General features: G+C 39.7%; 1 protein-coding gene across 1 annotated transcript in view; it reads right to left on the bottom strand.

Annotated features, from left to right (window-relative positions):
- Positions 1-16,131, bottom strand: part of sptlc2a (serine palmitoyltransferase, long chain base subunit 2a) — a 126,411-nt gene that overhangs the window by 60,567 nt on the left and 49,713 nt on the right. Inside the window, exons 6-9 of the mRNA XM_048537601.2 lie at positions 15,671-15,764; positions 13,592-13,697; positions 9,049-9,268; positions 7,580-7,706 (exon numbers count right to left, since the gene is read on the bottom strand). Coding sequence (XP_048393558.1) covers positions 7,580-7,706; positions 9,049-9,268; positions 13,592-13,697; positions 15,671-15,764 — 547 coding nt within the window. The remainder of the gene's footprint in view (positions 1-7,579; positions 7,707-9,048; positions 9,269-13,591; positions 13,698-15,670; positions 15,765-16,131) is intronic.

Genomic DNA, 16,131 nt, shown 5'->3' with positions numbered 1-16,131 from the left:
TAGTTATGCACAATTCAAACTGCAGTCAAGACACACCCAAGCAAAATATTTCCTTTAAACGTCCTTCTTCACTGGATAGTTGTGAAAAAGTACAAATGCCTCATTTACCCCTCCTTTAGCTCAATTTTTAGCAACAGAAATCAAATCATCTCTGTGAATACTCAGGAGGGGGCGATGACAATTGTTTTTTTAAAAAAGCTGTTTATTAACTGAATGAAGCTCAAGTTCTGAAATTTAAGATTCGCCCTTGCAAGAATGCAACACAAACACAAAGTATTTACTTTTCATGATAGCTCTCCTGGCCATTTAAGAGTTTTGTTAATTCTTCACTTTCATAGGGGCTAACCCATAGTGTTATGACAATCTAATGTCATCACTGGTAACAAAGTAGCATACTGGCAGATGAAGCTCCTAATATTGCAATAAAATAGCTTCATTGAATCCTGTAATAGAGGCAATAGTGACTATTTTATAGCCCTTTCATCACCTCTTCAGTAAAGCAGGATTGGGATCTCCTGGGTCCTCAAAAACAAAACTCCTTTGTTCCAATTAAATTAACTTGCTGCCCGATTAGCCAACTGCTTTCTCAAATGATACCAGTGCTTCAGGGCCATACAGCTTAAGTCTTGGTTCTACAAATTACGGAAAAATTATAACTAGCAATAAGCTCATTAGGATGCATCATTTTAAGATTTAAGCTGTACACTGCCCTGCTCTACTGCAATGTCCTCAGGAAGGCAGAACATACATTTAGATATAAAAATATCCAATAGTTTGAATCGTTATGCAGACTCCAAGCTGTTTCTCGGGCCTTAAACAAGAATTTGTAGAAAACATAAGAGCAACTGGAATTTGCATAGAGAATAAACTCAGCAACATTCACTAGACAGTATGTGGAGGCTACATTCCAGCAGTAGATGCGCTTTGCAGTTTTCCATTTATGATTCAGCTGACTGTACAATCAAAACCGCAGTGGAATGCTTTCTTCCCCCCACCAAAGCATCCAACCTGACCAAAGTGGGGGACTGGGACAACTTAACATTCAAAGTTGCAACTGAATGAAAGGACAAAAAAGACATTTTTACTTATTGTGGGATGTGGGCTTCATTAGTTGGGCCAGCATTTATCGTATACACCAAGTTGCCCTTGAGAAAGTGCTTATGACCTGCCTACTTCCCTGAACTACTTCAGTACCCGATGAGTTGCGAATGGTGAACATTGTCAATGAAGTGGTTATTCGACCCTTTGCACTTGCTCTGCCATTTGATAAGATCACAGATGATCTGATTGCAAGCCTTAGCTTTCTGATCTACTCCCTGTACCATTTAAGCCCTTTCCCTGTCAAGAATCTAAAGCAGTCTCCAAAATTTTTGGTAACATAGTCTTCACTGCTCTTCTCATTCTTCTAAACCCTAAATCGATAAAGATACGACCAGCCCACCATTCCGACACCAGTGTATTTCTGTTCCACCCATATTATGGATCTTTCTGCGCCAATATATAGTCCATTTTCAAAACCAGATCACACTTCAATACATCCAATCTGAATCAGTTGTCAAGTTATGGAACCTAACTGGAATACCCAAATTTTCTTTGAGAACATCTTGGAACACAAACTTGATTACCAATAAAAAGGACAATGTTGGCCAGAAAGAGATCTTTGTAGTTTGTCAGCAAATGCACTGCCCACGGCCACTCATACAGACTGCGTTGCAGCAAAAATACTTATTCAGCTGCGTCATTTGAAGCCTATTTCATGACATTTGAGGGCATCTGCACACACCAGATCATAAAGTCAATTATAGCCTTCAGTGATGTCCCAGGCCCAGCTGGAAGACATTTGCCCTCTCCATCAGGGGGATTCCAGTTTCTCAAGGAAAACATTAGTACACAGCCCTTCATTAGACAGCAGCACAATGGCAGACCAGTTGCATGGAGATAGAGGCAAACTAGTTTAGTGGTGTTCTTAAAATTTTTGGTCAACAGCCATTAGCAGGAACAGCTACATTTCAGGTTGCATTATCCAAGGGAAAAAAGGTCTCTCTCCAGGAGTTAGGTTGGAAACCACACTAAATGAAATAAATCTCCAAAAAGGCAGTGTGAAGTAATCCAGGCACTCAGTTCTTAGCATACACGGACTTGGGAAGAATTCAGCACCAACCAGCAATAAGCTAACCAAAATCAGAATTATGAGCAGGGATACTCCTAAGTTGGAGCTGAGTAGGGAAATCGCTCCAAGCATTATTCTTCAGCTCACTGAAATCTTCAATACTCACTAAATGCATAACAGCAACATTCTCCACAGGTCCCAAATTCTAAATCCTGCCACTTCAATTTAAAAAAACTGAAAAAATCTCTAACATTCTTTAGTGCCAATAACCAACATGTTCAGAGAAAAAAATGAACGGCCAAGCTTTTAAATCCTCAGTAATTTTTCTTTCCATAACCAGAGATTTCTGATATAGTACTTTTAAAAAGACTAAGCTACCGTATTGAATATTTCAAGCCCAAAATCTATTACTAGGGAGGTGGGAGGTAGGAAGGAGAAAAGATGAAAAGAAATGCTGGAAAATTCATTCCACACTGCCAATACTTAATCATTTGCATACTTGAGCTCAAAATACATGCAGAACCACCCAGTGGTACAATGGTGCCACTGCTCCTCTATCAACCAATTTAATTCTACACTGCAGGTAACCACAAAAAGCACCAACAGATAAAAGTTGTAATGACTTGTGTGAACAATGAAAAAACCTACCAACAAGGTCACTTACCCCTGGCTGTTCCTCCCACAATGCAGGAAATGACTTACCTTTAAACATCACTGCTTTCATTTTACTTTAGGTGATTTATCAGTTAAACATTTTTAAAAGAGCAGAAAATCTCAATTGTGATTAGAACAAGATTAACCTAAAGGATTCCAAACTCAATCATCTTGAACGCCAAAAAGTTTCATACTTGCATGATGCACCAATCAATTAAGAATAAAATGTCTTTCCAATTTTTAAACATTACTACAGGACCTTTTAACACGCAAAGTTGTCTCAGTTCTTCCAAAGTAACCAATAAGAAAGGAGTGAAATTATTGAGGGAGTACGAAACACAATGCCATTTAAAGAAAACTGATCTTTTAGTAATTCTGAATGAATTGTTTTCCTGTTTGCAGGTCAGAATGTTGGAAATGGGCAGCAAGCCACCTCCTGGCATTGACCACATTACATCCTGCTCCAATTCATTGATTCAACAACATTTCCATTCTCCCTTCAGAATTAGGAAGTTGGTTCAATACATCCCTAAATGAACTGATTCCTGGCATCTGACTGAAAGAGTCAGTAAGGGAAGAACCACAGTGTTACTTTTTCAATGCTGTTGCAATGAGACAAGCTAAAATCAGGAAGCAATCATCTGGCAATGACATGGGTTCTATTTTTAAATATATAGATTGCAGAGAGAAAAAAAGACAAGGCAGAACTTTAGGAGATCCACAAGATTATAACAAACAAAACACGTAAAAAGTGTGGCACCTTGATTTTTAATATACGACAGAACACAATGGTGGTGAAATTTAGAGTCAGGTCAATCAGTAATTGATACACTCCTAAGTTTATTTTAACTAGTGTCTTATGTATGGTGCTCAGATGGACTATCTAGACATGTGAGTGGGAGGTTGTAATATAAATTCCGATCATTGAGGGGCTTCTGAAGTAAGGAACAAGCGACACAGCCACTTAAAGTACCCAGATTTTACTCATGGGTCTAGGATAGATACACATGGATGCAGCACTTCAAGGTGGTGGGTCATTATGTTTTCAAGGGCAATTTGGAATGGTTAATAATGGCCATTGTTCATTTCTCACGAACAAACAAATTAGAGCAATATCACATCCACTCCTCACTTTCCTTTTTAGGCACCACTCATAGTCGGACGATCAGAATTCTTAAAACGTCAGCTAAATAGTATTAGATACATAATACTGAGTTTGATTCAAATGTTAACTGGTCAACACCAGCATCCCCTATAACAATGGCATTGCCACAACTGCTTCAGTACTCAATACTAACAACTGCCAACTTCCAGACGCCATCCTACAACTCATCAGCTTCATCCACAACCCAAGTCTTTACCTTCAACAACTAGCTCTTCACCCAGACCCACGCAACTGCCACGGGGGTCAGATGTCCCCCAAAATATGCCAATATTTTCACGCACAGGTTTGAACAAGACTTTTGCTGCACAGAACCTCCGACCAATGCTATACACCAGACAGATAGACATTTTTCTTCCTTTCGACTCAATGGTGAGGAATCTGAGACAACTACACAGCGATATCAATAAATTTCATCCCACCAGACTCCGGACTACTCTTTAGAATCCGCCTCATTATTGGACATGCATGTCCATCACAGTTGGACATCTCAGTAACTCATTCTATCACAAACCAACAGGTAACCTCATGATGCGGCACTTCTCTAGCTTCCACCCAAAACATTAAAACAGCCATTCTCTACGGACATGTCCTACGCATAAAAAGAATCTGTTCAGATGAGGAGGAACGAGACAAACACCTGAAGGTGTTGAAGGACGCCCTCATAGAAACAGGATTTGATACTCAACTCATCAATTGCCAGTTCCAACATGCCACAGTGAGAAACCGTAATGGCCCCCTCAGAAGACAGACATGGGATATGTCTAATAGGGTGCTCTGTGTCATCCAGTACTTCCCAGTAGTGGAGAAACTACGTCATGTGCTTTGCAGCCTTCAATGATATGCACCTCACCAGGATACTCCCCAAGCCCCCACTTCCCACCTTAAAACAACTGCCAAGCCTTAAATAGACCATTGTTCGTAGCAAACTACCCAGCCTTCAGGACAGCATTGACAATAACATCACACCACCCTGCCATGGTAACCTCTGCAAGACATCACATTCTTTACACTGATAAAACGTTCAGGTCTCTCAGGGTTGTGACTTGAAAGAAATTTGGGTATTTACATATAGATTAATTAAAACCTTCTAACTGATTAAAGGTTTAACAGCATCTTAGGTTTGCTTAGCACTTCCTCAATGGTGTGAACCTTTGATCTTTTACTCAAATTCTGTTTCTAATACTCTATCTCTCTCTCTCTCTCTCTCTCTCTCACACTAACACCTGAAGGAGGACTGAGGCTTTGAAAGCTTGTGCTTTCAAATAAAGCTGTGTTGGACTATAACCTGGCGTCACATAGTTTGACTTTGTGCTCCCTAGCCCAATACCAGCACCGCCACATCACGATTCCATCTATAATATTTTATGTTTCTACGGACTTTTGAAATTTCTTTTCCCTTAATGCACAAAGGATAAACTAACTTTCAGACTGAAATTATTGCATTTGACACATCAGAGACTGCCTTGAATCAAGCAACAAATATTTGAAGAATGCAAGAATGTTAGGATGCATGCAAAATACATCTGCAATAGTAACATTAATCACCTTTACCTGAACTAGACTGCAGTTTATACTACTTGAAACGTGAAAAAAAGCAATAAATTCAATTAGTCAATAAACAGAAGCTATCTGCTCCAGAGCTGGGAAACATTTTGTTGATTAACTGAAGTATTATTGTGACCTAAGAAACAAATACAATAACTGCTAGGTTTTCATTTCAAAACAGACTGGCAGCATTATGTTAATTGAGAACTGGGTAAGTTTTTGTACTTGGTTGGACATTAACAGATAAGGGTAGCACAGAAAAAGAATAAGACAAATAAGCACCAAATAAATGAATGATGAAGTGGCCACAAGGCCTATTCCTGCCTCTATTTTTGTTGTCATGTGAATCTGCCAGTAAATTAGCATCACAACCATAAGGGTTCATGGCACAGACTTAATCCAACTCTGAAACTTGTATGTTTTATTAGAACAGTTGAATTGCGTGCAAACCTCTCCATGATAAACATGGTCAAATGCAATCCAGACATCCAAGTAATTAGGTTAGATTAGATTTGATTCCCTAGTGTGGAAACAGGCCCTTCAGCCCAACAAGTCCACACTGCCCTTTGGAGCATCCCACCCAGATCCATCCCCCTATAACCCACACAACCCTGAACACTACAAGCAATTTGGCATAGCCAATCCACCTAACCTGCAAATCTTTGGACTGTGGGAGGAAAGCGGAGCACCTGGAGGAAACCCACGCAGATATGGGGAGAACGTGCAAACTCCGCACAGGCAGTTGCCTGAGGCAGGAATCGAACCTGGGTCCCTGGCGCTGTGAGGCTGCAGTGCTAACTGCTGAGCCACCGTGCCGCCCACTGCAATTACTACAAAGTCATCCTGTAATTCTCACTCACTGGTGATGTCAAAGCCGTTGTTGTTACAGAAACAACCGATGCACCAGATCCTATGATACCTTAGGGGTTTGACTTCATGCAAAACACTTATTTAGCATAACAATGGTAGGGACAGAAAAAACAATGTGCTGTGAATACCCAGATTGGGCAGCATCTGTGGAACAAAACAACAATAATTAGAAATATAGATATAAATAAGTCTGCAAACTTAACAGCTAGCAGAAGTGGTTGTGGTTAAAAAGGCATTTGAATGAATACATGGTTAAGAAAGATTTAGAAGGATATGGGCAAAATACAGGGGAATGGGGTTAGAACGGATGGGCACCTTTGTCAACATGGACCAGTTGGCACCAAAAGGGCCTGTCCCTGTGCTGTAGGGCTCTGACTGCACTTGTGGGAAGTGCATCCAACTGCAGCTCCTCGGAGACTGTTAGGGAGCTGAAGCTTGATACACTCATGATCATCCAAGATGCTGAGCGTATCATAAATAAGAGTTTTCATGAGGTGGTCATACCTAACATGCAGGTAGAAAGTAGTTGGGTGACCACCAGGAAAGGCACGGATGAGGATTTTGGTCAACATGGACCAGTGTGGGCCAAAGAGCCTGTCTGTGCTATAGGGCTCTGACTCGATGACAGCTCTGAGCAAAAAACTCAGAACTGAGACAGCAACTATTACCTTTCCACCGATACTTCCTCACCTACCTAGTATTTACAGCATTTTCAGCTATTATTTCAGATTTCTATTTTCTGCTTTTGTAATGGTGCCAACTTGCTGTTGACAGTGGGAGCACCAAAGGTCGGCCTGGGAATGACAATCTTACAGAAAAGGGGAGATATTATAAACAGAATCCTGACCAATGACCATTTTCAACTTTAAAGACAAACGTCTGTACGACTTGGCCACAGGAATCACCACATAAGCAACGTGAACATCCCCTTCAAATGTGAAATATTAACTCTGGATGTTTGATGTATCACATGTACATAAAATTGACATGCTTTACCATGATGCACTGTGAAATTAATTTATTACTGTGGCTGCCAGATGGCCTGAATAATTGGGGGTACAGTCATCTACTCTTTACTCACATATAGTCCATTTCATCACAATCTCAAGACAGCATGGGAAGATTTGTGACCGTCATACCATTGCAAGTTTCACCAAACCAAAGATATGGACACTTGCTGTACGTATCCCCCCAGACCGAAGTGCTACCCTCAACTGCTGGGCAACAGAACTTACCAAGTGTGGTGCCATCTTCTCCCATGATACATTTCATGGATGCAATGATTTGCTCTGCAATAGGTGCAGACATTGAGGTAGCATACACTGTACTGTGAGAATGTGAGCGAAGGTAGTCCACGAGTTCCTACAAAGAAGAAAATGTACTGACTATTTTGCTATGATAAAGGATGAAAAACAATAAAACACGAAACTTTAAACTAGCTGATTTCTCCAAAGGTTGTGTTATGATGGAAACACTTCAGACGTAATATTTCTTGGAGAAAACAAGTTTTAAAGAGTTGTGGAAATACCTGGAAAGTTATCTTCAAGAGAGAATACTTAGAGTTCAAAGATATTGATTTTTAAAAATATAGCTAAGTTATGTGACTAGTGACAAGGATTTCTGAACAGATTTACAATAAAACTTAATCTCAATCATTTTCTGTCTAATTCAATTTATGGATATTTGTCTATTAAAATGGCCAGAACTTCAAAGCTTGACAGCAACTAAGTATCCATGCAGGCAGGAGTTCAAAGTGAACACAGACATGTATCAATGCACTTATCCTATTACAAATTGTTTAACTGGAATATTGTTTGAAACTTTGGGCATAAAAGCAGATATGTATCTCAACGTAGTTTTAGGTTTTTTTTAAAAACAGCTTAATAAAGCAAGGGATTACTTTGATCAAGAGAAGGAACGGCAATATTAGGAAGTTAACCAAGTTACTCTCAATGTACCTAACTTGAGAATATTACATATAGTGCAATTTAATTTAATCTTGAATTACAAATTGTGTATCAACAGCTACCACAGTTCTACTCCAATTATCTTTAAGAAACATTAGATAAGGCATATTGAGCAACCTTAGGCTACATTCAAAATCAATTTTTGTGTTATGAGCTGGACTGCATTGCCCCAGTATCTCAAGCTTCCATTAACATTTATATTACATGCATCACAAAATATTTCAAGCACATCTATTTCAAAAGATAAAAATAGGACACTAAGCTTAGTCAGATCACCTCGCAAGTAACGTACAAATCAGTTGAGGCTTGATTAGAATTAAAACAGCTAGTGGAAGTAGTATTACTGGCATTTGCCAGGAGATGGGGATGTGGAGTACCAAGAGCATTGCACTCTACAACACCATCTGCTGGTATCCACAGCTCTATTAAAAAAGAGGCTTTTGATCCTTTTTGAAACACTATGCAGTTAGAGACATTGGAGCATCTGTCACCCACATTTGCTAGTTTTGCCACTAGGTCTAAACCAGCCCGATGCCAGACTGTTCAAATAATTAACTTAAATTGCCCAACAGATACACAAAATAAGCAAAGCCGTTCCTTGATCTAAACCAAACCAGTTAGCCAAAAGGCAGACACTCAGTCTTTAAATACAAGATCACCCATGGTTCTCAAATGTTTACCAAAGTGCCCACCACAAAAAAAGGTTGAAATGGGAAGTTCTAGACCAAGTGCCATACCTTTTTGCCCGCTATGTATCCGCCAGCTGCACCAAAACTCTTAGTGAAGGTTCCCATCATGACATCCACATCCTTGGGACTGAGGTCAAAATATTCCACCACACCTCGGCCCGTTGGTCCTAGCGCCCCAATACTGTGAGCCTCATCGAGATACAGGTAAGCCTTGTATTTCTTCTTTAATGCCACTATCTCAGGTAAACGGACAATAGAGCCCTCCATACTGTGAAACAAGAACAGGTCTGTTAAATCCAAAACAAACCCAGTTTAAACTTAGCCAGACCATTTCCAACCTGAAAGAGCCCTCTGAAGTATATTGGGGCAGAAAGTAAATATTTTAGAGATATGTAGCCATAAAATGCATTTTATAAAGATGTAATTTACAGGATTCTAAGTATCAAATAAGAAGAATTCGCAACATCAAGAGTCTCTTCTCATAGCATGCTGGCCTTGGGGATTATTGGCAAGTGGACATTGCAGGTGGTTGAGGAGAACTGGCAATCTGTAATGTGAAAAATCATGCTCAAAACAAGAGTAAGGCAGCATCACATATCCAGCCATAGAAATATACCATATTATTTAAACAGAGGACTCAGTTCTTGCTCCCTATATTATAGTGGAGCCCAGAACCACAGCAGAGGCCAAATGTGTAAGAGTACAAGCACCAATGGAGGATGTGCTCCTGAAAGAAGATCACTTACTCTAACTGTAAAGCATTGTAGCTGCATTGCAAGGGTATCATGAACCAATTTTCCACCCACAATTAGAAGTACTAAAACCCATGGTCAAGGCTTATTCTTGTTTCTCCTTTCCCAGTTAACTTTCAGCCTTTCTATATTAATATACAGCAACCCTAGGAAACAAAACATTCAGTTCTGTAAAATTTGAATCTAATGTAGTTCAATGCAAGCCAATATAACACTACTTAAGATATCTATCATGTGCACAAATCTCCACTCCCACTAATTCCTAGTTTGGCTGTATTAAAGCTAGATTCTTTTACCGTATAATTGTAAGTGAAAATGTCCAAGAGATAGATACTAAGCATTAACTATTCAAGTAAAATGTAAATGTGCAACTTTGGGTAACTCAAAACAAACAATTTATATTTCCAGAAAGCATTTTGATCAGAAAGCCTCAGCAAGGCTCTTAAACACCATTAAAAAGACAGATCAACACTGCCAATAAAATCCTCAATGAATACAGTACATTAACTTGTCCTTCGTTATCAGATTATGATAAACTGATAAAATGTGCATACTATTTTTTGTTTTAACTTGAGATTTTGCAAACTCTGTTTCTACTTTGAATTTGTACTGAGCTATTTGTTACAATTAGCAGCATACTAGTTAAATTGGTAGTATTTTCACCCTACTGGGGTCAGCAGTTCTGGCTGCAGATCCATTAGAGACTGGATAGTCTCTGAGCACTTTGGACAGCTAGGTAAAGTACCAACCAATGTTATTTTAGGTTGACAGCATTAAAGATCAAAGATTCTGATTATAAACACCACTCTTTTGAGCAGCTGTTTAAATTAGCTAGTTAAAGGGTTGGTGAATACTTCTTAGCAATGGAAGCAAATAATCAATTCGCAGATCGCCGTTCGATCCACCTCATAATTCTGCAAATGCTAAAAATTTCCACAGAACAGCAGACAGTTTCACTGGCACTTAATCAAAATTTATTTCAGCTGCTTGTACAAATGACTGTACACAATGGTTATCCAGTGACAAAACAAAGCTACTCATTATATTGGAAATGCTGGAATGCTTGCATAGTGATAAGCAGTCAGCAACTTGTTCTTGGCAACTGACAATTTTAATCAGTTTTTTTTATTGACAGCTACACGTCAACATGTTGGTGGACAAACTTTATCAATGCAAATTCACAACAATTGCCTGCCAAATTCTACTTCCATTTGTACATCGGTTTAATATCAGCATCACAAATTTATCACCCAACTGCCATAGATACTGAATGCAAAGTACAAACATCTACACACTTTAAATTAACAGATCCGAGATGCACTTTGTTTAAATTACAATTCATTTTCAGAATTTTAATATTAAAAAGGGGGGGAGAAATAGAACAAAAAACTAAAATAGCTGCAGTTCTTACTTTTAGCTTTAAAAAATGCTTTTGCATATTGACACAAAAAGAACCTGATTAGGTCTAAAATTTTAGATAGCCTTCTTCAGCGCTGACACTATTACGCTAAATTCTGAGCTTCGCCATTTACTTAAGAGACTTTTTACTGGTCAATGTTATTAGGCTGAAGTCAGTGAATGGGAAGCCACAAAGAATGGAAAAAGCAATCTTTAGATACCAAGATAGCAGCTGCTATTCCAGAGTTCGGAGTAGCACGCATTTGGTTTTTTATTTTAAAAAATAGCACAAAATTGGAATGGATGCAGACAAATTTTAATTCCATTCAAAAACATGGCACCATTTAAATTTAACTTCAAGAGTTCCATGCAAAAAAGAGGAAACTATATGCGTTAGGGAAGAGAGGCTGATTGTAGCATAGATAAAACGATTTTGCAATCAAATTACAGTCACTTGATACATAAAAGGATGAAAGGTACGCATCACACATGGAACTGTGGTAACTTTTTAAATATCATTCCAAAGTCATGACAGGATGGAAACAGGTTTCAGCGTCACCATTATTCATTGTACACTCAGCTATCGAAGGATATGGAATTCCATTCCTAAGCCCCTCCATCTGAGTACAGAGTCATAGAGAAGTACAGCACAGAAACTGACCGTTCAGTCCAACTCATCCATGCCAACTAGATATCCTAAATTAATCCAGTCCCATTGGCCAGCATTTGGCCCATATCCCTCTAACTCCTTCCTATTTCGAGGAACTATGAACCTGCACTCCAAGGTCTCTTTTTTTCAGCTACACTCCTAAGGACGTCACCATTAAGTGTATTAGTTCTGGCCTGATATGTCTTTCCAAAATGCAGCATCTCATTTATCTAAATGAAACTCCATCTGCCACTCCTTGGCCCACTGGCCCATCTGATCGAGATCCCGTTGTAGTCTGAGGTAACCTTCTTCGCTGTCCACTACACCTCCAATTTTGAAGTCACCTGCAAACTTACTAACATACCTCCTATATTCACATCCAAATCATTTATATAAAATGACAAAAGGTAGTGGACCCAGCACTGATCCGTGTGGCACACTGCAGGTCAAAGACTTCCAATCTGAAAAGTAACTTTTTACCACCACCCTCCATCTCCTACCTTCGAGCCAGGTCTTCATCCAAATGGTTAGCTCTCCTTGTATTCCATGTGACCTAACCTTGCTAACCAGTCTACCATGAGGAACCTTGTCAAATTATCTTTATGGACTGCAGTAAGACATGTCCAATGCTCTTCATTATTTTTCAAACAAGAACAATGTTCACTATCCCTAATCAGTCCTTGCCTTACCAAATACATGTGAATCCTGTCCCTCAGGATTCCCTCCAACAATGTGCCCCCACCACTGATGTCAGGCTCACCTGTCTATAGTTCCCTGGTGTTTCCTTACCAATTTTTAAAAATTGTGGCACCACATTAGCCAATCTCAGGCTTTTGGTACCTCACCTATGGCCATTTATGATACAACTATGTCAGCAAGGGGCACAGCAATCCCTACCCTAGCTCCATCGAGTTCTAGGGTACAAGGGTACAAGAGTCCAGGGGTTTTAATTCACCTTTCAAAGACAAAGTTGCTGGAAAAACTCAGGTCTGGCAGCATCTGTGAAGGAAAGAGTTAATGTTTTGGGTCTGGTGACCCTTCCTCAGAACAGGACCCGAAATGTTAACTGTTTTCTCCTCCACAGATGCTGCCAGACCCGCTAAGCTTTTCCAGCAACTTTGTTTTTGTTTCTGATTTACAGCATCCACAGTTCTTTGCTTTTGTTTTATCCACCGTCATACATTTTAAACCATCCAACACCACCCCCTCTGTAATATGGACATTTTTCTACACTTCACGATTTATTTTCCCATGATCTATATCTTCCATATCCTTCTCCACAGCGAACACTGATGCAAAATACTCATTTAGTATCTCCCCATTTCCTACAGTTCCACATACAAGCAGCTTTCCTGGGGCCCTACTGCTCTCTTTCATCCTTTAAAGATGCTCCTGAACAGCTACTTCTCTGACCAGACTCTTGTCAAACTTTCCCAGTATCTCCTAAAGTGGCTTAGTGCCAAATTCTGATCAACTACACCTGGGCGAATCTTATGGCACCTTCTGTAATGTAGTAAAACACCCCATCAGGTGTTCTGCTTTCCTGAAACGTCACCTGGAATAACAGGACATGTCATTACCTCAATGGTTTGCAATTTTCAAGATGTAGATAGTTCTGCAGTTACAATATTTGATGGCACGTGCAGTGAAATGTTAAACATTAAACATTCAAGACAGTAAATACAAGGCACATTTCCAGTATTTCAGACAGACATTGCTCACATACTGCAGAGTGCACAAAATCTCACTTGGCTCGAATTCTGTAACTGAACACAACTACTTATGTTTGTACCTGTAAATTCCCTCCACAACAATGAGAATCTTTTTCCATGGTCTGCGAGTCCGTGGCTGCCCATGTACAATAGCGTCTTTCAACAATTTATCCAAGCTCTGCATATCTGAAAATAAAACAAGCATTGTAACAAGTATGGAGCTGATTTTATACAAACATCCATTGATGAACAACCATGCATTTTCAGCCATGGTAAGCAGTCAGTGCCCACAGAAAAGCTTGCATTGTTACCTTAAAATGTTGAGTAAAAAACCAAAAATAAAAATGAGAACTGAAATTCAACACTAGTCAGTGATGCAAATCAGCCCACATTAGCTTGTCCACCCAGAATGAACACATTGTCACATTTGCTGATAAGAGACATGTTGTAGAAGCTTCTCATCTTGCACATCAGTGGTGTGATGCCAGGTATGTAGGCTGCACATCCAAGATTGGCAGACTAAGTCGGAGAAAGTATCCCTTTGGTTGTCTGCAATATGCATATGCTGACTGTATTGATCTGGCCCTTGCTTGCAAAATGCAAACCATAATGTCTAATGTTGTGATTCTGAGATCAGGTAGTTGTTAGCAAATACTCCCAAACGTGCCAAGAATTACACTAACAACCATTGTAAGATCTGTCAGAGCGAAAATGTAGCTCATTTGTGCTTGTTAGAAGCTACATATATTGTTACACAGGGACCTGACCTCTGCAAGAGAAAGGAACATGACCAAGCAATGCACCTCTTGAATTAAAAAAAGACAGAACTGTAGCAGCTCCCTGGTGCATTCTCCATGTCAACATCTTGACCTGAACGGCTTGCCAACTAATCAGCCTTCATGTGCTGTATCAGCATTACTCCCTTTAAAATGCACTATTCTTTGACCTGTCCTAATGAGGGCAAGATGAAAAGCTTTGACAGCACCTTTTTTCAATCTATGTACAACTTCCATACTACTAAATGATTTAATTGAATGGTTGAGGCGGCTTGTGCAGCTGAATTGTCGACTGCTTTTCCAGTCCACGGCTTATTCTTATGTAGCAAGCTTGTTAGTATTTACAGTGAAATACAGTATTTCCTCAACCTGTCACTAACTTACAAATTCCCTGAAATATGCAGCTCCCTGTTCGAGCTTGCTAATTCATTACTAGCCTGATGACAGGGATGAGTGAAGCTAACAGTGGGCAGGGAGAGGACGCAAGCAAATAGCATTATTCTAACCTATTTACTGTACTTGCCCCAGAGAATGAGGTCTTTCTCAAACTGCCTCATTAAGGAGAGGACGACGTTGGAGGAATGTCACTGGACTAGTAAACCAGGCTAACAGTCTGGAAGTATGGGTTCAAATCGCACCATGGCAAATGGTGAGATTTGAATCCAATAAAAATCTAGAATAAAATGGCAAACATGTTACAACTATCCTTAAAAACTCATCTGTTTCACCTTTAAGAAAGGAAAGCTGCTGTGCTTACTTGGTCTGGCCTATGCCTGACTCCAGATTCTCAGCAATGTACAAAGGAAGAAAGTCAGAGTTAACTTTTTAGGTCTGATGACCCTTCCTCAGTTTTGGGGAAGGGTCATCATATCAGAAACATTAACTGAATTCTTCACAGATGTTTGCTGCCAAACCTGCTGCACTTTTTCAGCAACCTCTGTTTTTGTTCCCGATTTACAGTATCCACAGTTCTTTTGGTTTTCTCAGCAATGTATTTGACTCAACAGCCCTCCAGGTATTTAGGGATGAGCAATAAATGTTGGACTAGCCAGGGATGCTCACAGCAGTCTACTGCTAAACGTAACAAGACCACAGCAACATTCTAGGCTGACAAACAGCAAGTAGTGCATGTGCCACACAAGTGCCAGGCAATGATCATCTCCAACTGGAATGAATCTAACCACTGTCTGTTGCAATTCAATGGTATTACCACATGCCTGGATGATGGCAGCTCCAACAACTCTCAAGAAGCTTGACACTATCCAGGACAAAGCAGCCCACTCAACTGGCACCACAGCTATAAACATTTACTCCCCCTACCACTCCCCCTCTGTAGCAGCGCTGTGTACCATCTACAAGATGCACAGCAGAAATTCCACTCACTGTTGTGCTTGAAAACTCTGATGGTTGCACCTGAAAGTCTGGCTCCAAGCACCAAAGAGGCATGGTTTAGCTCATCACTCAAGATCAGACAGCCCTGTAGATAATATTAAAGAAAGTATTAGAACTTCATTTAAAAAGTACTTCGTAGCTGATATACATTTCTTCTGCCCTAACAAGTCCTTCCTTTACAGAGATTCTTCTCCAAATTCTTCTCCAAAAGGCGAAGTTGGAATATAATTACATGGGGAAGAGAGGGTTTGAGCATCTACAATTCTTAACTTATTGTCCAGGACAATAAGTATTGACACTTTCCAAACAGTCTGCAAAAAGCTCTGCCATACTACTGGTAGAAATGTTGTACATGACCAACAACATACAGAAAGATTGTTATGCTTCACTAATCCACTGTTGTGTGATTGCAACATAGGGCGAGAGATTTGTATATAATTTAGTTTAATTTT

The sequence above is a fragment of the Stegostoma tigrinum genome, chromosome 10 (assembly GCF_030684315.1).
Source record: "Stegostoma tigrinum isolate sSteTig4 chromosome 10, sSteTig4.hap1, whole genome shotgun sequence".
NCBI classification, from domain to species: domain Eukaryota; kingdom Metazoa; phylum Chordata; class Chondrichthyes; order Orectolobiformes; family Stegostomatidae; genus Stegostoma; species Stegostoma tigrinum.
This window is presented reverse-complemented; position numbering and strand designations above follow the sequence as displayed.